The 23,766-nt window shown below is 39.5% G+C and overlaps 1 protein-coding gene across 1 annotated transcript in view; it reads left to right on the top strand.

The window, feature by feature from the left end:
• Positions 1-23,766, top strand: part of mcph1 (microcephalin 1) — a 165,611-nt gene that overhangs the window by 10,156 nt on the left and 131,689 nt on the right. The window contains exons 4-10 of the mRNA XM_007894037.2: positions 4,708-4,826; positions 5,686-5,770; positions 8,247-8,358; positions 9,405-9,551; positions 10,112-10,207; positions 11,389-12,744; positions 18,653-18,735. Coding sequence (XP_007892228.1) covers positions 4,708-4,826; positions 5,686-5,770; positions 8,247-8,358; positions 9,405-9,551; positions 10,112-10,207; positions 11,389-12,744; positions 18,653-18,735 — 1,998 coding nt within the window. The remainder of the gene's footprint in view (positions 1-4,707; positions 4,827-5,685; positions 5,771-8,246; positions 8,359-9,404; positions 9,552-10,111; positions 10,208-11,388; positions 12,745-18,652; positions 18,736-23,766) is intronic.

Here is a 23,766-nt window from a genome sequence, read left to right as displayed (position 1 = left end):
TGAGAGTTCCACATATGTATGTCACCTAGACATGGAATTTTCCCTGTGAAATCACCACATTTGCCTACTTTTTGATTGCGAGCCAAGAGCGATATCACTATTGGGTCTGGTAGCAAGCTGTCTATCCTTACCGCCCCAGATTGAGTTAATGGCATGTTAAAAAAAAAATGTACGACCCTCAAAAACATTGAAGAAAGGATATGGAATAGCGATAAAAGATTTGTTTGAATATATGAGGCAATGTATTTCAAAGTACTATGAACCAAAAGAGTTTTTCCTGCCAAAAATGAGTTTCTTTCAAATTTATACAAAATATCAGTAGTTTTGAATACATCCCTCATTTGAAATTCTTTGCTTAGGTTCGAATTTCACATTTCTTATAAAAGAGACATTGGTATAAAATATGGATTTAATGTGAACCTATTGTGGTTGCTCGTGTTCATTAACAGTTAATTAAATCTGAACCAACGTGTTTTTATCCACTCTGCTTTAAAGTATAACACTTAGATCTGGAATGAACAATCAAACGTGCATCTCTCAAATTCTTATAAGTTGCTGAATGAATGTGTAACAACAATATTTACACAATGCCTTTCAATTAAAATGAACTATGAAAAATATTATTGTGAAGGCAAACATGGCAGTTCATTTACACCAGTGATGTCCTACAAACAACAGTGAAATGAGTAGCCAATTGATTAGAAAATAAATATACTGCAACTCTAATACTAACAGAAGCACAAATAATACTAGTAATGCTCTGGCAAAAGTCGTGCACTTGAAAATATGGATATAGTAGCTTTCATAAAATGTAGCACTTAAATTATCACACCTTTATGCAGGTTTACATAAATGGTCAACTTGGGATATACAATCTTTATTGTTGGAATACAATATAATGCAAAGGTTACAGTTTTTTGCTTGCTCGTATAAAAGTGACAGTTATTTTTTTATATACAAGTTGGGCTATAAGAACGTAAGAAATGCTGGACGAAAAAAGACCAAAATCCATTGCCGAGCCCCTCTTACACGCATTCATAACATCCAGGCTCGACTACGCAAACTCCCTGCTTGTCGGCCTCCCCCACTTCTCCATCCATAGGCTGCAGATCATCCTGAACTCGTGTCCTTTTTACACACCAGGCTCCCCGACCCTATCACCCCCATCGTCACCATCCCGCAGCCTCTCTTCCTCGCCTCCCTTGCCTCCTTCAAGACCCGTCTCAAGATCCTCCTCTTCGAAAGTGCCCTTGGTCACCCTCCTTCCCCCCTGTCCACCATCCTTCCCGATCCTGACCCCACAGCTCAGGTCTGAAACACTGATTGTTCAGCGCCTTGAGATTTCCTACCGACCTGAAAGGCGCTATACAAATGTAATTTTCTTATAGTTGTTGTAGTTCGCCTTCCACCTTCCAAATGGTCTGAACTACCTATGTACTATATCAGCACCTGCTTCAACCGCGTAGATTTGTTCTGAATTTACCCCCTTCAATCGCAGGCCGTGTCCTCTGGTTTTACTATTCTGGACAAGTTGAGACAGCCTGTCATGATCTATGTTGTCGAGCCCCTTTAGAATCTTAAAGACAGCAATCATGTCACCTCTCAATCTTCTCTTTTCCAGTGTGAACATGCCCAATTTACTTAGTCGCTTCTCATAGTCCAATCCTTCCATTCCCTCGAACATTTTGGTCGCAATACGCTTGATTTTATGGTAGGAGGCATTTTAATGACCTTTGTCGAAGCTGTTATGTTTCCAAATTTTTTGAAGTTTTTCTCCAGTCTTGGCATCATCATGCGGATTCACCCAACTTTACCTTTGCACACTCCACCTTACTAAGCCAGCCCAGAACCTTGGCACCTTGTTTGACCCTCAACTTCCTTTCTACCCCACATCCATGCCATGTCTCTGCCTTATAGCACCTCCATAACATTGCCCTGTTCTGCCACTGTTTCACACAGCAGGCCACCGAGACCCTCATACACACATTCATAATATCTCGGCTCGACTATGCAAAGTCCCTGCTTGTCAGCCTCTCCAACTCCACCGTCCATAGGCTGCAGATCATCCAGAACTCTGCAGCCTGTGTTCTCTATCGCACCAGGCTCCACGACCCCATCACCCCCATCCTTACCTGACTCCATTTGTCTAAAAATATAGAACTTATTGAAAGTGAAAAATAACTACTGGTGGACTGAGAGTGAATGGGCGGTGCTTACGTTATTTGAGATATGAGTGGAAAGTTTTAATCAAAATAGCTGCCCGACATTAGTTGAGCTTTGTGTAACAATGCTTGGATTAGGTTGGCAGAGAATTCTCGTTGTCTTCTTTTACGAATATTTTGAAAAGTACAATTTTTTTTTAAAAAAAGAGCAAATTCAAAGGCCGGTGGTGTTTCGTTCCCACCCTTAGTATGTTGCTGATCATTCTGCAGTAAAATATTTTTCTCATATAATTCAACCCTTCTATCTTGACTTGACTTAAAACTAAACTGTTCCAGAATGTCTTGTGTGAGTAATACTCAAGTACCCATCAGTGTCGCTTGCATTTTAACATTTTTATTTAAAGCAGATCTGAAATTAAGAGGAAACCTCTGGGAACATCAAAAGCTGCTTGTTCTTGTAGCCCTTGTTTGTTCAACACATGGGACTCATTTGTTGAATTGTATACAGTCTGTTCCCTGACGTTGTTATAATGAACGACATTTTTAAAAGTGACCGACCGGTATGGTGAGAAAACATTTGAGATTTTGAACATTGATATCAAAATAAACATTGTACTATAATGGAATGTTTTTAATTTATTTTCTCTTGCTCATTGGGTAACCCCAGCCTCAGTCAAATCAGCTGATACTGAGAGTGGGTGAGCCCATAACCTGTTCCCAGGCCTCTGCCAGTGCTATTCTTAACCCCAGCCACCAGGAGGTGGGCGAGAATAGAAGGATTTCTCTTGTTGGTGTGATGTAGTTTTGTGTGTTTCTGATCTGTATGAGTTTATTATTGCAAATGTCCTTTTAGCTAGTCCAAACACTCTTACTGGGAAGCAACGTTATGGCACTGCTGAGAAACATTGATGACCTCCCCACCCCCAGAGTCCAAGCCTGTAATGTTAAGCATCTTGGGACATCCTGCTGACGTAAAACCATATATAAATGTAAATTTGAATTCTATTATTCAATTGACTATGCTCACATAATGTTAATCACTCAAAGCCTATTAAAGCTGTTGTTGATTTTGGTGTCAAAATTTGTTTCATTTAACTCAAAATACACAGCCCTTTGAGACGTCTCCCCATCCCTCAGAAAATCGAGTTCAAAACCCTCATTCTCGCCTTCAAGGCCCTCCATGGTCTTGCTCCCCCTACCTCTCTGACCTCCTAACCTCATATCAGCCTGTCTGTTCCCTCCACTCGGCGGACACGGTCCTGCTCCAGGTCCCCCGCATTTCCCACCCCACCATTGGGAGTCAGGCATTCAGCATCTCTGCCCCCTGCTCTGGAACTCCATCCCGCAATCCCTCCACCTCACCCCCTCTCTTGCCTCCTTCAAGTCCCTTCTAAAGACCTTCCTCTTCGGCCATCCTGACTTCTCACTCCCCCTGCTCTCCACCCCTCCTTTCCCTAACTCCCAGCTCGGAACCCAAACCCCTGATGGTCCAGCACCCTTGGACCTCTTTCCACAGTGAAAGGTGCTATACAAGTATAACAACAACTTGCATTTATATAGCGCCCTCCACGCCGGGCGGCGTCTCAGAGCGCTTAGCAGTGGTGGAGCCCAAGGCCAAGCCAGGGGGAGGGGAAGGTGACCTTAGGCGTGGTCGAAAAGGGAGGTCTTCAGGCACGACCTGAAGATGGGGATGGAGGGGGTGAGGCAAAGGGGTTGAGAGATGGAGTTCCAAAGTTTCGGGGTGTAGTGGCTGAAGGTACAGCCGCCGATGGTAGAGTGGAGGATTCGGGGGACACGGAGGAAGCCATTCCCAGTAGAGCGGAGGCAGCGGGTACTGCTGTGGGGTGAGAGGAGGTTAGAGAGATAGGAGGGTGCCAAGGAATGGAGGGATTTAAATACTAGAGTGAGGATCTTGAAGTCGATCTGCTCTGTGACAGGGAGCCAGTGGAGTGTGGCAAGGACTGGAGTAATTGGGGTACGGAGTTTGGTGCGGGTGAGAATGCGGGCGGCGGAGCTTTGAATGAGCTGAATTTTGTGAATAGTGGAGAAGGGGAGACCGGTGAGGAGAGGGTTAGAGTAGTCCAGCTGAGAGGTGATAAAGGCATGGGCAAGCGTTTCGTCAGCTTTTGGGGAATTGTTGGAGACGGGCAATGTGGCGGAGGTGGAAGAAAGCGGAACTGGTCAAGTACATGATGTGGGGGGAGGAAGGATAACTGGGGTTCGTACCTGACCCCTAAGTTGCGCACCGATTCAGAGAGTTTAATTTGTTGTTGTTTCAACGATATGCTAGGCTCTCTCAAATGCAAGGATTAATATTATTATCATTATGGAACTAAATGAGGTGCCTCTTTGTTTTTTTCCTCTGATTTGAACAATTGCATTTTTTGGTAAATTATTTATAAGATCTAACCTGTCACTAAGCAAAGTGTTTGAATTTTCGATCACGGGATCGCTACAAAAATGAACTATAAAAATGGCTTGTTTTAAAATCCAGTACTTTCAAGAGTGCACTTTATTAAATGTTGCATTTTATATCTCCTTATAGGTTTTAAAGTTCTTCAATAAGCAAGTGACCCATGTAGTGTTCAAAGACGGACATCAGAGTGTTTGGAAAAAGGCCAAGAAAACCGGGGTGAAGTTGGTATCCGTCCTTTGGGTAGAAAGGTATCAACATTTTAATCAATTGATGTCACTTTTTGGGGCATTTGATATACTAAACTAGAAGGGTGAGTGAGCTTAACTTTTAAGAATGATGGAAGTTTTAGAATCTTGTCTGATAACAAAGAAAATCTACTAAATGTTTAAAATTCTGTTTAAACTTGAAATGTTGTCATTGTACACAATTAATTTACAGCACAATACAATTCATATTAATAATATATTATATTAATGTATGAATCTCACATCGGGAGAACATTTCACAGCGCTTAACAGTGCCAGATGTACACCCGAACTGGGGTTAGGAACCAAAGTGAGTGGGAAGGGGAAAGATGACGGAAAGCACAGTCAGTACTCCAGAGAGCAGGGTTAGAATGGCTGAAGGCTGTCCGCACAGTGTTACTCCTGATATTGTGTTTAGCATGTAGCTAATTTCTATTTTGAGTGTTGCAGTATTATCCACACTTTTCTCTTATCCATAATCGGACTGCCCCTAGTTACAAACCTTTTGTATTTTTGACTCGCTCATTAGTTTGAAGTTTACAAAGAACTGAAAAAGTGGCCTGAATAGTGCGTTATTACCCAGTTATTCAGGTGCCCACAAGCTGATGTTTAACTGCATATTACATCATAAGAGTGTAAGCAACTGTTGAATTGGAAGTTTCCTGAACTGGGTGTGGGAGATATTTAAAGTTTGGAAGTGTTTTTTGTTACATATTGCTCTAATAAAAACTAGTGTTGTGGAAGGTGTTATAATAAGATTTTATTTTTTGGAATGTAATTCAGTAGAAATGTGCTGGAATGAAAGTAGTAGTATAATAAAGCTGCTGTCAGATACTATTGAGTGTAATAATTTGTTTTGAAGGTGTCTGGCAACCGGTTCCCATGTTGACGAATCCTTGTTTCCTGCAATTAATGAAAGTGTATCTTTACCTGGAATTAAAAGCAAAGTAAGTTCACAAGATATCTTTCTTTTTTTAAAAGAAAGGAACATTTGTTATGGAAAATATTGATTGAAGCTTTAATATATGTGCTGTTGAGTAAGTGAGAGAATTGTGCTCACTTGAAGAACATTCTACCCGAGCTGTGGTTCTACCTGTCACAGCTACATAATGTATTTTCATGCTCAACTCATAAGATCCTTTTGTATTATCTATTCAAAAGTTTAGAAATTCTGAGATGATGGTTTTTCACCCTCTTGATTTCTGATTTCCCCCCACATTCTGGAATTCCTTTATGATATCTCACATCCTTGCCCCCTCTTTTTGCTTTCAAAACCCATCCTTTTGATGGTGCCTTTAACCACTGTTTCCATCAACCCCCCCATCTTCCTCGCAACCTCACTGTAAGACTTTCTGCTATGATACCATCTGCTACTGGAAGGAAACACCCAAAGTATGCTATAGTGATGCTACACTCTTTCTTATTGGTCAGTATCTGGGGGTTGTGGTCAACTTTTGCTTTGACAATTCCCTTCGGGATCATGCTGAGAAGGGGTGAAGGGCACTCTGGTTGTACCCACCTCCTTTCAAGCATAGCAAGGTCCCAATGCAGGTTAAGCGGATGGTTTATAAGACATGTAAGCAAACAGTTCTCGTTCATGGTTGCGAGCTGCTGGGCATGCCAGCAGATGGTCTCTTTCAACTCATTGTGTTGTTCGCGACCTTGCAGTGAGTGAATTTGTGGTAAACGGGAGAAGCAAATTCAGGGAGGGAGGCCATCTACAAGCAGATGTCCGTCAGACAGCTGCTGAGGAAACTCTGTCTTGGAAAGGCAACAGCTGGAAGGTGTTATTTGGGGTCTGTGTTTGTGAACATATATCTGTATGTTCAATGCTTGGCATCTACCTTGATTGGTTTGCGGAAAGGTAAGCAGTTGCTGCTCAAGCTCCACATCTCCAGTTGGTGGAATTGTCACTCAATGGAAATGTGTGTCCAATCTGTCGACAGGATTATTCTCACTCAGCTCCTCTTAACCCTGCAAGCCAAAGCCCTAACAAGGTGGGCCTAGTAAGACGGGCAGCAGGTAGATTGACAAACCGTGCTTTCAATGGCAAGCTCTGCAGTTTTAGATTGTGAAACTTCAGCAGTAATCCAAGGTCCCCGTAGCCTTAGCTCTTGCCAACCTGAAACTAATACTTTCTTCATTTAGTTAAACAGGGTACCACTCTCCGGGGGGAGAGTGCATATTCTATTCCAGACACAAGAAAATTTCCATTTATGGGTGGCTACATATGTGGAACTCTGTCTGGTCTGTATACTGTTAGGCATGGTGATGGGTTTCAGCAGGTGTCAGACTTAAAGATGACTGGGGGGAAAAAAATCAATTTGAATTTTGACTAGCTTTTCAACCACAAGAATTACCGACCGTAAGGTTGTAAGATCACTACAAACAATAACAACAAATTGCATTTATATAGCGCCTTTCACGTGCAGAGGACATCTTGGATGCTATGTATATGTGCACTGCATGCAGGAGGTATCTTGTGTGGCAATTGTATGAATAAGGAGTTAGACATCTTTGTAGTTCCAAATTGTTTTTATTTGTTTAATGCTGAGAATTTGATTTGGAGAACATTGGAAGAAAACAAATCCTTTTTTTAAAAAAAATATTTATATCAGAAACTGCAAGCCTAAACAAAGCACATATATCCATTTTATGAGTCTTATTACAACATGCAAACGAGTCTGGTTCCCAAGGGCTATGTTGGGAATGTAAGACTATCCCACACTGGAGAAGACAATTGGCAATCTATCTGTTCAGTCCCAAAGTATTATGCTATGAGGACTGAGTGTACTGCCTTTACTGGATTTATGTTTTGACAAAATGACATGTGGTTCTCTTTGTTTTTGTTCTTTCATAGTCGTGTCCAATGAGAACATGAGCCAGGTGTCAGCTGGCTCATTTGGTAGCGTTTACTTCTCTGAGTCGAAAGGTTGTGGGTTCAAGCTCCATTTTTGGGACTTTGAACTTAGTCCAGATTGACACTCCCAAGACAGTGTTGGGGGAACATGCATTGTCAAAGGTGCTGTCCTTCAGATTAAATGTTAAACCAAGCTTGTTAAACATCAGCCTGTTCAGGTTCCATAAAAATTGTGAACCATTCAAAAAGTGAAGGGAATTTCTCCTGGTATCCCAGCCAACAATCCCACAAATAAAATTGTATTTGTGGGATATTGCTGTGTGGAAATTGGCTGCCATGGTCCGCATAGAACCTGCATTCGCTACAGTTTACAATAAACACTGTTGTTACTTTATTCTCAGTTTATTTTATTTTATCAAGATAGAACCAAGATGCTATTGTGATTTTTGGAATGTGATCAAAATGTCCAGTGTTTTTCAGTTTACCTCATGTGATTATATTTTCAGCTGCTGTGCTTCAGTAAAATTGTACTTCTCTAATTAATGCATCTGTAATCTTCTCAGTATCGTTGTATGAGGCCGAAAGATTTCCTGGAGAAAACACCAGAAAATGACAAACGTTTGCGGAAGAAATTGGATCAAATGATACAAAGTTTAGATCTGAAAAAAAATGATGGTAAGTTTTCGGTCTACAAGTTTACGTTAGGAATTTCATCTTGAAAATGAACTCTGCAAGAAGTACTTTTGACTTCACTGCTTAACAGGGAATAGTAACATGTTGCCTCATCTGTCACCTTGGATTTCTGGAGTTCTCAATAAATGTATTGGATGTTTGACATGGTCTCTCTAAAGATTAGACCAGGTCAAGCAATAGATTATAAGAATACTAAACTTTGTATTTGATGTAGCACCTTGTCGTCTCAAAGTGGTTTCACAGAATTTACAATAACAACTTGCATTTATATAGTGCTCTTCACACAGGGTAGCATCTCAGAGTGCTTAACAGTGGCGGAGCCAGGCGAAGGGAAGGTCTTCAATTGTGATCTGAAAATGGGAATGGGGGGGCAAGGCAGAGGAACTGAGGGAGAAAGTTTCAACGTTTTGGGGCGTGGTGGATGAAAGCCTGTCCGCCAGTGGTGGAGGGGATGAGGGACAAGTAGGAGGCTGGAGTAGCGGGTGGTGGAGTGGCAAGCAGGCTACTGTCACTACAGCAGAACCTGTTATAATTTGCTTTGTTACAAGATCAGTTTGCTTGATATTTACTTGCCAAACAAATTAAGGTGTAAACTGACCATCACAATTCAAAACCCTGTCCATTCAGTTAAAAAGTGAAGACTTTCAGGTCATTGAGTTGCTGCCAGCGCGCAGGCCTTTAGAATTGCACCCCATTATAAAGTTGATTGGGATTTTATGGATCCCCACCACTGCATTTTGTGGGTTTTCACTGTATAAGGGAAAAACTAAAATAGAGGAGATGAAAGCCACATGTAAAATTCTAATGAATATGTGAAAGTTTATGAATAAAATTGTATTAATAATATAGTAAGTTGTATTACTCTAATGTTACCTTGTTTTTGATCCACACTAAGTAAACTAATATCTTTCTTCAAAAAAATTGGCTAGTTAATAGTTTTTGTAATAGTGTGTATAAGGATTATAGTATGATTGTGTCTTTGGGGTTCTAATGTAGAATTACATTTATTTTCCTAATTTTTCTTTAAGGAGCTCAACTGCCTATGCTTTCATTTGATGAGGATGATGCAGACGTTCAGAGCCCCAAACTGAAGCAATATTCCCTCGACCACTTATTTGGAATGGCAGAAAGATTAAAACAAATGAAGGAGAAAAGAGAAAATCTTTCACCCACTGGTAACTTCTTGTATAGCATTGTATAGTAGTGTAGCACTTTTGGCATACATTTTATACATTCTCCAGTTAAATATCGAGAAGACTGAGGTTCTCATGCTTTGCTCCAATCAGCACCTCTCACCTTGGGCGCTAACAGAATCGATCTTCGTGAATTTTCATTCCACCTTCCAGAGCCGGTTCAGAACCTTAGTGACGTTGACCACCCCCCCCACAACTGTCATTCAAACCCCACATCTGCTTTTGCTCGCTATTACCATTCAAGGATTTTGAAGGAGATTGCTCAAGAAAACTTGGCCCCATTTGTCTCACTTGACAACTTCCACCCAACTTCTACCCCACTAAGATACGCAAACGAAGCCCAGACAAGGGCCAATTTTTTTTAGATGTGAAGCCTAATGCTGCCTTGGGAAAGCTAAGCTAAGGACTTAAATGACTTGTGTGTATTGTGCCTATTATTACGTGCAGACTGGGTCATGAGTCATAAACTAATTCAGCATGTATATCATCTTTAAATTGCTTGTAAGAATTATGTATTAATATGTGCTTGATTCTTTTCTTAGCTTCCCAAATGTCTCAAATGACAAGTTCTGCTGACTCTCTCTCCAGACCTTCTCTTGGGGAATCTCCTTCAATTTCTCCGAAAACATTATTTAAAGGCAAGTGCTCAATTTATTTGTTGAATTAAAAGATTAATGTTTATTTAATTTTAATCACCTGTAGTTTTGCACCACTTTTCATTTTCCCCTAAGCCTCTTAAGACTGAATAAAATAAAAAAAAGTTTCAGTTTTCGTTCCAACTGGTGGAACCTTTACTCAGTGAGTCGGGATGTGAACCCAAGCTGTGGGCAGGAAAGTGAAAGCATGAAATAGACAAGCATTGCTGAGTTGTGCTGTTCACCATGACTTTTTCAGAGAGTTCCTGGTATCTGCTATCGACCTAGTCAGGATTGAAACCTGCAGTTTTTGAATGTCAAATGAACAAATCACGATTATCCGAAGGGGGGGAGAGTTGGGATCTACTTGAGGCTCCATGGCGACGTTGTTGGAAACAGAATGTTGAAATCAAGTCAACCTTCTGTGATGGTCTAGGTAGTCCGATTTCTGATGTAAAAGGCTCTATATGAATGCAGTTTTTGCTCAGTATTTTTCACTAGTTTCACATTTAAGTTCTGATATTATAAGTTTTGTATTTTTGCATAATTTGTTTCAATTTTGCGTAATTTGTAGTCTCTTCTGGTTCTTTATGTTCCTCTTTCCTATGAAATCACATTCAGCAACTGAGAAGGTATTCGCTCAGCCACTTATTTGGAGATCTCAGAAAATGCACTGTTATGATATGAAACCAGTTAATTTTTAGTGAGATTTTGAAAATGGAGTCTGGACTTCAATAGCTCCTTTCATGCAAAAAAGATACCTCAAAGTGAAAAAGATGTTCAAGAGAAGTGCGGTCAAATAAGCTTTCTTCAGAGTTCTAGACAATATCAGGACAAACAAATGTTCTACTATATTGGTGCATCACTGATGCCATAACAAGTGCAATTGAAGAACTACAGTAATAATAATCCTTACATTTGATATTGTGCCTTTCATATCAGGAGGACAGCCCAAAAGCACTTCAGGATGTGCAGTGACTGTGTTTTGTAGACCAGCGCAGCAGCCAATCTGCCCAAAACAGCTGTGAAGTAAATGGGCAATTTTTTATTTTGGAGATTGTTGGCCAGTTCCAATGAGTGTCTGTCACATCAAGCTCTGTACCTTAATACCTTTTTCAGCTTGTGTATATATTTGAGTTTATGATATAATTCAGTGTGTACATAACAAATATTCTTTATTACAGAACAACATGGAGCTGATTCAGAAAACGTCTCATTTTGTGTTCCTTGTGGAAGTCCTAAACAGAAAATTGAAACTGCAATCTGTGAAGGACAGAAGGTTGAGCATCCTATGCCTGTTTCTGGTGTTAATAGTACAAGCTTGTTTTCATCAAAGAGCAGTTTCAACAACCGAATACCAAGCACCATGTCTACATTAAAGTTTCAAGTACCGAAGAAAAAGGACACTATAGCTTCATCCTCTTGTGAGGAAATGACAATAGGTTCAATCCATGTGAAAACTAAAGAAAAAAGTGCTGAAGAAAGTACAGCAGCTCTGAACTATGTAACTACAGATCAGTCATGTAATACTGTATGTAACTTAACACCATCATTTGCTAACGTGAAGAATGTGGAATTAGCATTGACAGCTCCCACTGATGATGATTTTAAGGGTAGCTCGTTATTGAATGCACATTTTAAAAATAAGTCTTCCCAGTGGATACCAAGTCCTTCTTGGTTGAAGAAAAATCTGTCTGACTCAGTTAAAAAGGGACAATTATGTAAAAATACATTTGATAACTTGAAGCCAATAGGAAAGGATATCTTCAACGCAAAACAAAGCCCTGTAAATTTATATCACACATCGCCCAGCAGGGAGGATGTTGCATTTGAAGATTTCTTTTCGCCTGCCAATTTGAAGGGTCAAAGAAATCAGAAACGGCTTTCTTTAAACTTGCTTCCACCCAAGTCACCAAGTCCTTCCAGGTTATTTCCTAAAGTTGAAAAGCAAAAGAGAAAATCACAGAGCGGTTCTACAGCTACAAGAAAAAGAGCCAGAACCGTTTCAGTTTCTAGTCCTGCAGCACAGCACACAGGTCGTACTTACAATGGAAGTGAATGTGTTAAGTCATCTGAGCATATTAACAACTGTGATGAAGATACTGATGCCTGCCAACCGCCCATTGCTTCTCTAAATTTCCAAGAGAAATCGAGGAAGACTCGTATGGTAGAATTACTTAAGACGTTTCTTGATCAATCGGAAGATTTGACAGATATTGGGAAAGAGTCTGAGAAAAAAAACGGTATTGTATATCAGGACAGTGACAAACAAAAGGTTGTGTTCTCTCTGAAAGACACTGCACCCACTAATTTGTATGAACAAGTTAAAGAAATGACAACAGTTTCAAAATTACACTCTGAAACAAAAAACAGCTCTCTGAATTCTTTGAAGGTTACTGATCAGGTGAATGGGAACCAAAGAGAAAAACAATTCAACAAAGTGCAATGCCAAGAACAGGACAGGTTATCTAAGGACATCTTAATATTGGAAAGCAGTCATGAAGAAAATGAAGATAAGCATCGTAGTCCATCCATCCAAAGTATGTAATCTATTCAAGTGTGTTTCGCCCACAAAATATACAATCAATTCATTCCACCGTATATTTTGAGACATCTCGAAGGCTTGATAAGGCATTATATAAAATGCAAAGATTATAATATACGTAATAAAAATATTTTTATTCCATCTATTTAAAAGGGAACATTTTTGTTTAAACATTAATAACTAGTTGCCGTGTCCATTGTGAGCTGGATACCAATCTAGAACAAAGGACTTGACTGAATAGAGAATAAATGTTCATTTATTTTGCATAGTGAAAATAGAATATTTACAGCAAACTAAAAATGAAATTGGATGGCTATTTAGCAAACTATTTATTAGAGTAGTATAGGAAATACATAGACCTTGGAAATAAATCAATGTTCCATTTGATGCCAGCAGACTTTGAGAACCTTCCCAGGTGGCGTTGTGTGAACTTGATAAGCATGAGCAGGCATTTAATATAGACATAGTGTTTTTTTTTGCAATATATTAAACTTTGGGCATGATTTTCTGTCCTGTACTATGCTACGTTCTTCACACTGTTTACGCAGCTGCCATCCCAATTCAAAAATTTTGGCACTGAAATGCTTTTAATTTGAAAGCACTGCGGAAACAAGTGTTTTCCTTTGTTTAAATATTTTCTTACCCCTCATTTTTTCTTTGAATATTATGCACAATTTGCTACACAAAAATTCTCTGCACCATATGCAACCAAGTATACGGATGACCCGTTTACAGAACTCTTGACAACGCGTTGAGTAGTTGTGCCAGCCAGACTGATTTATTCTGCTTCCCTCAAGGAAAAACATTTGGCTTTTGCTTATCTTCTCCCACAGTAGCACAGCTGCAATCCCAAACTCTTTATGTGAGTATTATTGATGTGTATCTAGATCCGTCATGTCTGTGTTGCAATTCAAATGGAGCTCCAATGTGGTGCACCACCAAGCTGCTAACAAAACATGGAGCTCCATGTTTCTCCTTAATATTTCTTTTCTTGAAGCTGGATATTTGGTATGACACTGTTCCAATGATGACAGATTTTAAATACCTTCTCAGGTAGTGATGCTTCTTGTGTGAACTTGATTAGTGTTAGCATTCTTTTGTATGCAGAAAGAGCATAATAGCTGAGCCAATTTTGCCTGCACATTGAATTTCCAGCACTAGATTAGGTTTGTTTTATTGTAATTCATTTACAGTATATTCTGTGAAGCGGTTTGAGATGTCTCAGTGATGTGATAAGGCTCCATATCAAATGCAGGGATTATTATTAATTTTTTTAGGTGGGGGGTTGGGTTATGTTTTTGGGTAATCTGAAAAACTTTGGATATATGCAATAAACCTGGTTTATGTATTTAAGGTATTTCAACAATGAAATTAAAACGTGCAGTTAAAGTCTGCTGCTTCAACTCACTGCAATTGTAAGAATTCTAGACCCATGATGCTATAAAACACCCTCAAGTATGAAAATAAAAGAATAATAACTAAATAAGTGGCATTCAGCTTTCATTTTTTTTAAAAAGTGTACATTTTAAGAGAAAGATTACATTGAGAGAGGTAAGCAGTTTTACAATCTAGAAATCCTAGGTAAGAATAAACTAGAGCAGGAAACTAGGATACATTTTATTGCAAGAAGGGAAGGAATATAGCACAAAGCGAATTAATTGGAACTTCTGTGGAAGCAAAGAGAGATAGTTGAAGGAGAAATGGCTTCTGTATCATTGATGGAGAGAGAAAGAAAAATTGACAATGGAAAGCCAGGATGTAGGCCATAGGTGAGTGAAGGATCAGTTATCAAATAATGAGCTTCTTATATTGTCAGTACAACTTGAAATTGCAGACCGATCGCTGGGAACTGGAGATTCTTCCCATCGGTTCCTGTTAACTTCATGAGTCAGAACCCTAACTGATGGGTTGTCCTAGCTGGACAAGCAGTGGGAAGCTTCCCAGACAGTGCTCTCAATGGCAATTATGCAATTTTAGCATAATCTGGAAAAGTACCCCAATGTACACACGGGGCCCCCAGGCGTTTCCTCTTGCCAATATAGACCCAAAGCTCTGAAATTTGATAAGACAGGCACCTCCTTCCAGGAAGAGAAAGTGCATATTCAATTCTAAACATGGAAATTTCTGTGAAGGTGGCGTAGATATTTGGAACTCTGTCTGGTTTGGATATTCTAAACGTGGTGATGGGCTTCTCTGCATGTTAAAAGCTTTCTTAACTATAGAAGTAATGTTCTAAAATGTAATCTTTATCGAGAATTAAAATTTGTTGAGGGAGGGAAGAGAAAGTTTGGTATAGAAAAGGAAACATAGCTTGGAGGATAGATAGAATTAATTCCTCAACTGAGGAGATTGTTGATACTACTACTAATATTAATTAAGGATAATAGTATCTTTAATAATTATATTAATATTAAGGATACTAAAAGTGAAAATAAAGTGTGGTAGCTGTTGCGAGATGCATGAAGAAGCAGTCTGAGGAATTGGAAGAAAACCGATGATCATTGCCCGTCAAAAGAGTAAAAGAAGATCAAGATTTAATGATTTTAGCCATTGCTATAACAATGGCTAAATGATTTTAGCCACTGTTAGAGGAGTGAATGAAAGTAATGTGTCCCAACAGCATGTAATCAGAAAAAAGATGATCAACTCTAGAGTTCAACCATCAGCAAAGAATGTTTAGGATTGGATGATAAGTGGAAGAGGTCGTTGATGTTGAGTTTGGAATTATTTTTATATAATTATTAACCAATTTTTGAGAGGAAAGCAAACCACTTTGAACATTAGCTTTTGGAAAACATAAGATAGTATCTTGCCTTTGAACTGCACGCTGCCAAAGGCGCTAATCAATGATTTACCTTGGAAGAATGTCATTGTGATGAAAACCTTACCGTAAATCCCAGATAAGAGCAGACTTTTTAAGGTGAAAGATAGTTTCAGAAACTTCCATAACTTCAGAGATCACACACTTAAGAGCAGTATTGTATGTACAATATATACAGTCAATTCACTTTACAGTATATTCTGCGAAGCGCCTTGAGACGTCTCAAAGACGTGATAAGGCCCTATATAAAATACAAGGATTATTAATATAGTGTCGTTTCAAGGGAAAGGAGCATGAGCACATTGCCGCTGTAATAGTGGAGAACTAAACAATTGTTGGTTGAGTTCAGAGGGTATATCTTGAGGTAAATGAGGGGGAGAATACTATTAGGGTGAAATGTGTTTAAATCCCGGAATTGGTTAATCTGACACAATAAGGCTGAAGTGTTCTATTATTATTATTGTTGTTGGTTATATAGGTAGAACACAATGGAGCAACGGAAAGAGGTTCTTTGCCAAGGTTATCAAGCAGTTTGTATAAATGTTTTCATCACCACCTTGTTCTATTTGTGCCGCTACATGTGAAAAAAAATTTGAGGTGGCCTCAATGGTTTAGTGGATAGTGCAGCTGCATCTCACTCACTGGGAAGCGCTCTGGGATGCGTGAGGGGCACAATATAAATGCAGTTGTTGCTGGTCTCAGCGAGTACCTGATCTTTAACCTGTGTGAATAAGGTAAAGTTTTGGCCTCGGCCTTCCCAGGCTTAGGGAGGGGACAAAACAGTACTTCTGGTCCCTCTTCAGCACCTTCAACTGGTTAATGTACATGTGTGACTGCCAGGTGTCAAATGATCGGGCCAGTCTGTGATGCCCTCTACAGTGTAGTGGCCTGCAGACATGCGCTGCTGAGGCTCACACTTCACTAATGGTCACTTGACAATCACATTTCTCCTCTTGATAATCAATATACACAACATCCACTGCATTCCTGTTAACTGGACATTCTGTTATTGCCTCAAAGAAGCATTAGTCAAGCATTACCTGCCTTTACAAATCCTTGGTGGATATCCCTGATTAATTCATGCTTTTCTTAGTATTTTCTAATTTGATTCCCTATTATGGTCAATTAACAGTTTACTGACAACTGTTGCAATACTAAGTCAAACATAATTTTTCTGCTTATCCTTCTCCTAAAATTAACTGGCACATTACATTAACCAGCCTCCAGTTCTCCAGGGCAGCAATTATTCCAATAATATTTATAAAATTACGATCAGATCCTCCATCATCTCTTTCCCTATTTCCTTCATTATTCTTGGATGAATTCCATCAGTAATAATCCTTTTTTTTGAAATAAAATAAAATGCGTCACTCAATTCACGACTGTTTGCGGGACAGTGCTGTGCGCAATTGGCAGCCGTGTTTTGCCCATAAAATATATAGTCAATTCACTGTACAGTATATTCTGTGAAGCGATTTGAGATGTCTCGAAGACGTGATAAGGCACAATACCAAATTCAAGGATTATTATCAGGGTACGGGTTTGCAAAGTAATTGAGTTCCATTACCTTTTGCAATATGTACTCAATTTGTGGTGGATTAACTCAGGAGGGATACACAGATATTCAAGAGCACCCTGCAGTGCGAAGAGAAGGAAGAATTTAAGGGTATTAATTGAAGGTATCAGGATTTTTTAAAAAAGATAGAGATTTGAAGTCAGGGAGGTCAGCAAGGCGAGGAGTTTCAGAGACTAGCGCTTAATTTCTTTATTATTTACCTATGGAACTCTAGCTTTCTCTATAGGCCAGCTCGCTACTGAACGTTCAAGGCAGAAGAACGGAGAGTTCACAGAAACCTCAAATGATTGTTTTGGTTAGAAATCAGATGGAATGAGCCAGAAGACCGTAGTTACCATTAAAAAGAGGAGGAGTCGTGCATTGTCCAAGTGTGGATGGCAAAAAAAAGTGTGTGACATGGCAATGATGATCAGTAGGAAGAATGGTACATGTTGTAGTTTTAATAACTACGTTTTAATGTGCTCATCTAAGTCTGATTTTTGATTCATGAGTAAGCTGATCCCTCACCAATAAAGATGAAGCTTGGATATGGATAACAAATGCTAACAAGCTAATAACCAAAGGGATTGTAAATATGACCACAATACCAACTTTTTACAAAATGTAATTTGTTACAATGCCTCTGTTAATTCAGTGAGCTCTTCTCTCGGGAACAGATCTGTAATAATCTAAAGATTATTCCGCTGTTTGAAACCCTTCCAGATAAAGGTTCCACCAGTAATGTGAGCAGTCATTTTTTAATACGTTTAGAAACTAATGGAAATTAAAAGTTAACTGCTGGTTTTACTCTAATATGTTCAGTGCCTATTGGTTACGAGTCAATCATAAAAAAAATTGTATGCTGATTTTGCATAACATCTTGAGGTTTGGTATTTTATTTTTGGCAGAAAAACGTTCTAACCACAGTTTCAGAACTTAAACTTGGAGTTGATTAAGTAAATTATTTTTCTTTACAAATTATGTTTCAGATGTTTTATTTTGGATCAATTCATTACATGCAATTAATTGGACTTTGTCATATTAAAAATTAGTTATTGTGTACAATCCGAATGGTTGCTGTTAGACTTTATTCTCACCCACTTTTTCAAATTGTCCATGAAAATCATTTTGAATCCTTTAGGCTTCCTTTTATGGGTTTCTTTCCTTGCATTTGATATAGTCTTTAATAATATCCATGACTGTTCGTGCGACATTGATGTGTGCAATTGCTCGCCGGGTTTTGCCAACAAAATACACAGTCAATTGCCTTTACAATATGTTCTGTGAAGCGCTTTGAGACATCTCAACGACATGATACGGTGCTATATCAAATGCAAGGAATATTATTATTCCTAAAAGTGCTTCACAAATTTTCTGAAAAGTTAGTGTCAGTATTTGCAGTATATCGCATATTTGTGCAGATCACTGTAATAGACGTGTTCAAAATTCTGTTTTGAAAGTTTTACTCTACAGTGCATTTTCTAAAATTAAAGTATCTTGTTAGTAAATTAATTTTGACTTTTTCAGATAATCATGAGAGACAGTGCATAACAAAATCAATCAACAAGCAGTGCAATGGGACGCCAAAAAGAAAAGGGAAGAATAAAAAGGTTAGTGGATTTCATTGTTGTTTCATAAATTGAGGCACTCTTAAGATCTATTTGTCAAAGAAAAAATTTGGTTCTGATTTTCCTCAACATATTTGATTTATTGAAAATAACAAAATGTTGGTGTCGAGCCTAGTTTCTGACTCCACTTCTGGCGAGCTTACTGAAATATCGTACAGTGTACAGCACCATTTATTAGGAGTGCCTAAGAGTGGTTAGCACATATATATAAGCCTAAACTTCTATATTTTTAATCGATGTGTTCAGTGCCTCAATACAGGATTTGCGGAAAAATTCAGTAACTAACAAATATGGACTTCAGTTCCAATTGCTGCACTTAGGTGTTTTATTTTTGGTTGAAATTGAGCTCACCTGCTATTTTGTTGACTTATGGCTCTAACTTCTGCACATTGCTACAGTTCTCCTGGTGTCTTGGCAAACCCCACCCTATAAAATTGGTCAATTTCTGGCTGTTTCTGGAATATATCTGCGTGCAAATTGGCTGCCACTTTCATCTACGAATGCATCGTCACTATGCTTCACATAGAATCATGAGGTTTTGAGGTGTCTTAATGACACGATAAGTCACTATAAAATATGCAAGTATTGTAATAATATATTATCAGCGCCAATTAAGGAAAAAAAATGTAGCTTTGGAGTTTGGTATTTGCTGATTATAAAACAGAATCCTTTTGAAATCTATTATTTTTGAAACACACCAGTAACTTATTTTAGTAAAGCCTTGGTCTAATTTAAGCACTTTGAAACGTCATTTATATAGCGCCTTTTATATCAAGTGGATGTCCCGAGGCACTGAATGTGTGAATGTGGACTTTCACTACCCCCCCCCCCGCCCACCCCCGATAGTAATGAGGGACATTGCATAACTAAATCAACAGAATCTGAAGGGGTAAATAAAAAGCTAAGTGTAGCTCCTCATAGAATGAAACACTCTTAATATCTGCTTTCATGTGCTCTTACTTCCACCCTTATTGTGAATAAAGCAAATTCAACATTATTGTTTCCAAACAAAATGTTTAGCAATTTTCAAATAAAATGCATTTCAAAGGCATTCTCACCTCCTTTTGTGAATATTGAAAATTAGACCTCCACATGATTAAAAGCGATTTCCGAAAGGCATCAGTGAGGAGGTGGGAGAGCAGGCAAGAGAGTTTAATGCCATCACCCTACAACCGTCAATTCACTTTCAGGCCTTTTTCGTTCATGTCCTCAGTTTTCGGAGATCACTGACCACTCAGGCCAACCGAGGAGGCGCAAATGACTACTTTCCCACCCCTTTTGCCTTAGAGGTCATGAGATTCTTTTTTATTTCCCCCAATGATAAATTTTGGAAGTTTCACCCAGCACTTTGGGTGAATGCCAAGGCATTCTTAAGAAGCAACTCTGCCAAAACGAAGTCAGCAGCTGTGAAGTGGAGCTGGATGCTAACGTCACATGCAATTGGAGCTTGAACATTGATCCCTGGACAAAATGATTTATACTCTTTTTCAATCCAATCTCTTATATGTTAGAAAAGCTCTTGTCAAGTTGGCTCAGATAGTAGTAATATTAATAATTATCTTTGCATTTGATTTAGCACCTTATCACATCGTTGAGATGTCTCAAAGTGCTTTGCAGAATATATTGTGAAATGGATTGACTGTGTATTTTGTGGGGGAAACAACTAGTACAGTAGTGTTGCCTCTGGGATGGAAGGTTGTGAATTCAAGCCCTACATTAGGACTTGAGCTAGTCTAGACTGCCGCCCATCAGTCATTCTGTAAACAGCTGTTTCTTTCAAATTGCGGTGGAGAATTTACTTTCATGCAGATGGCATCTTAGAATGCTGACTTCAAGGCATCCAATGGCTAGCAGTGGAGATTCAACTCATTCATCACATTGACTTCTCTACAGTGTCACAAGGCTGTGGGACGATAACTGTAGTGAGAGACTGGTAGGAAAAGCTGTGTGATATTATCGGATAAAAGCACAGTGACATCTTCAATGTAAATGAATTTAGATCTGAAACGTGCCCTGCCTGACATGATCCTTGCAGTTTGTGGACAGTGTTGCAATGATGACATTGATGAGGATATCCCAGCCACAGACACTGGAAGACAGCTAGGAAGAATGTTGAGTGCAGCAGCTCAAGACTGGCAACGCGGACCAAGAGTAAACCAAACCAGAGAAGATGCCTGAACATCTCAATTGTTGAATCACAGGCTCTTCTCAGTGTTGGGAGTTAATGGGACAGATGCTAAAACTGCAACATTTGTCAGACTCGGCTCCTGAGCTGGAGGTGGGGGGAGCTGACCAAGGTGGGTGAGTGGAGGGGGCGAAGATAACCAAAAGCACAGTCGACATTTTGTCTTGAGAAATGACCACTTGTGGAAGACTGCAGCAACTTTAGACGTTGGCCTCAGAAGCAGTTCAGATCAAGTCTAAAGCTCACTAAACAACATGAAATAACTTCTTTATGGCCTTGCCCCCTCCTACTTCTCTGATCTGCTGACTCCCTACCAACCTGCCGCTCCCTCTGCTCAGCGGGCTCCATGTCTCCCGCCTGACCGGGCTTCCAGCCTCTCCGTCCCCACACTCTGGAACTCCATCTCACAGTCCCTTCGCCTCACTTCCTCCCTTGGCTCCTTCCAAGGCCGGTCTGAAGACCCTCCTCTTAGATCGTGCCTTCAGTCGCCCCGCCCCCACCTCTCTGCCTTCCCCCACCCATGCCCCATGCTTGGGTCCTGACGCCTGATTGTCCAGCACCTTGGGACATCCTCCCGATGTGAAAGGCGCTCTATAAATGTAATGTTATTATTTAAGCCCCCAGGCACACGGCATATGGTAATTCTATCCTGCACAGAGTTTGTAATGTGGTTTGTAAACTGCTGTGAAAGGTGCAAAGTGTTGCAGTGTTTTGTTAGTTTCTTTAAGTGGTAATACATAGGACATATGGACCTGATGGCAATAAAAAAACATTGTAATGTGGCATAATTTGTGTTTCCGATAGTTTCTTTAAGTCAAGACTCGCAAGTAAAGTTAACTCGCTAAACTCAAAATTCCACAACCGCTTTGCTGATCTTATTGGTCAGTTTTCAACAACAACACGATTACATTTGTATAGTGCCTTTGTTTGTTTGTCCTTGTTACATATGGATTAAGAACCCCATTCTCCTCTCTGCTATGTATGTAGCAGATCAAGATAACCGTGACATTTCCTAAGCGATTGGTGCGTGTGAATCTAATACTGCAACATTTTTAGCATGTGAAATTAGTCCTGGCAAATGTGAATTTCTCAATTAATCCAGCTGCATCAGATAAATTGTATTAGCTTTAGCTATGTGAGCTTTAATTGAGTTGTTAACTCTTGCTGTTAACTCTTTGTGGAGTCCTGTAGTTTATTGGTTTGAGCACTCAGCTCGCAAACAGAACCTGGGTTTGATTCCCAGCAGGGCGAAACGTTGGGCAAGTTTCAATACTCCACACGTCTCCGTTTTCCTAGCAGTAAGTAGGATCCCGGGTGTTAGTCGATTGACAGATCACTTTTCCAGGGGTAATAATTAAAAATAAATTAAAATAATGAGGTCACTCAATCCACGACTGTGTGTGGGACTGCTGTGTGCAATTGGTTGCCGCGTTTCGCCCACAAAATATACAGTCAATTCACTTGACAGTATATTCTGTGAAGCGCTTTGAGACGTCTCGAAGACGTGATAAGGCGCTATATCAAAAGCAAGGATTATTATTATTAGTTGGGTACCAAATATGTGAAAGATTGGCCTGACATCAGATTGACTGTAGAGAATCTGTATAGAGTCAACTGCCCTCTTGATTAAATGTGTACCCAGTGAACTGTTGGTCACCATTATGTTATTCTGAATGGGTTAGATTATATCAACACATTGAAGATAAATAAACTGCCACGACTGGGGCTATTTATTTCAAATGCTGTTTATTAACAATTCGTGGAATTACTGCTTATGTATACAAGTTACTGCTTTCATACTTATAACGGAATGAATTACCCAATTTGAGATTTCTTGCTGTTAACTCTTTTGGTTAGCAACATTCACAAATCATTTGTTGTACAGGGTTTGCCCGAACCTGATGTCTGCATTTTAAGGAAAAGTAATATTTTTTTTGAAAATAAATGTTTTTGCAGCAGACAGACAGCTGTAAGCGGCAGATGACTTAAGTAAGTGAGAGTTGAAAGAAGAAGCACTATAAATCCTGCTTGAGGTGTGATGAATAATGAGGACAGATATTAAATATGCGGGTTTCCAATGATCCAATTTGTTCATGTGACAGGAAAAGCATTAGAAAAGAATTTAAGGAAATTAGAAACTGTCTAAATCTTTGCAAATGTGCATGATTCATGAGATCTGAGCTCAGATGATTTGGCAATGTAGCCCAGCATCTTTTTTGCATGTTGTTTGAGGCACTTTTCCCTTTTATTTCCATAGATGGGGATGGATGGGGGGATCACAACACAACATGGCCACAATTTGCCTTTGTGTCCAGCCATATTGTTAACCCTGCAAGCCAAAGCCTTGACGGGTAAGGTGATCCTAGCTGGATAAGCAGTGGGAAACCTTGCCTGACAGCAATATCAATGGCAAGCTCTGGGGTTTTAGCTGGTTAGCCTCCAGCAGTTACCCCAACGCACACTGTGGGGTCCGCAAACCTTGGCCAACCTGCGCCTAATGCTTTCCGGAATTAGGTAAGCAGGATACATCCCTCCAGCATTCCATTCTAACAACTATCTCTGGAATTTCCATGTGTCGGTGGGATGCCGGGAATTATCAGCTTGGTTTGGATACTTTTAAACATGGTGATGGGTTTACACGTGTGTCAGAAACCCGGCTGACCTGCCCCACTGTTGCTCCCAATTATGGAGGTATGAAAACTGCATAAAAATAGTATAACAACTTATGTCAGTGTGTATCCAGTGAAATTTCCATTACTTCAAAATCAACCCAAAACCATTAGAATCAAGACCAGGAAGCATTCCTTGTGAAGATAAGGAATGCTTCA

The sequence above is a fragment of the Callorhinchus milii genome, unplaced genomic scaffold (genome assembly GCF_018977255.1).
Source record: "Callorhinchus milii isolate IMCB2004 unplaced genomic scaffold, IMCB_Cmil_1.0 Scaffold3, whole genome shotgun sequence".
NCBI classification, from domain to species: Eukaryota; Metazoa; Chordata; class Chondrichthyes; order Chimaeriformes; family Callorhinchidae; genus Callorhinchus; species Callorhinchus milii.
Note: the sequence above shows the minus strand (reverse complement) of the source record. Positions and strands in the feature narration are given on the sequence as shown.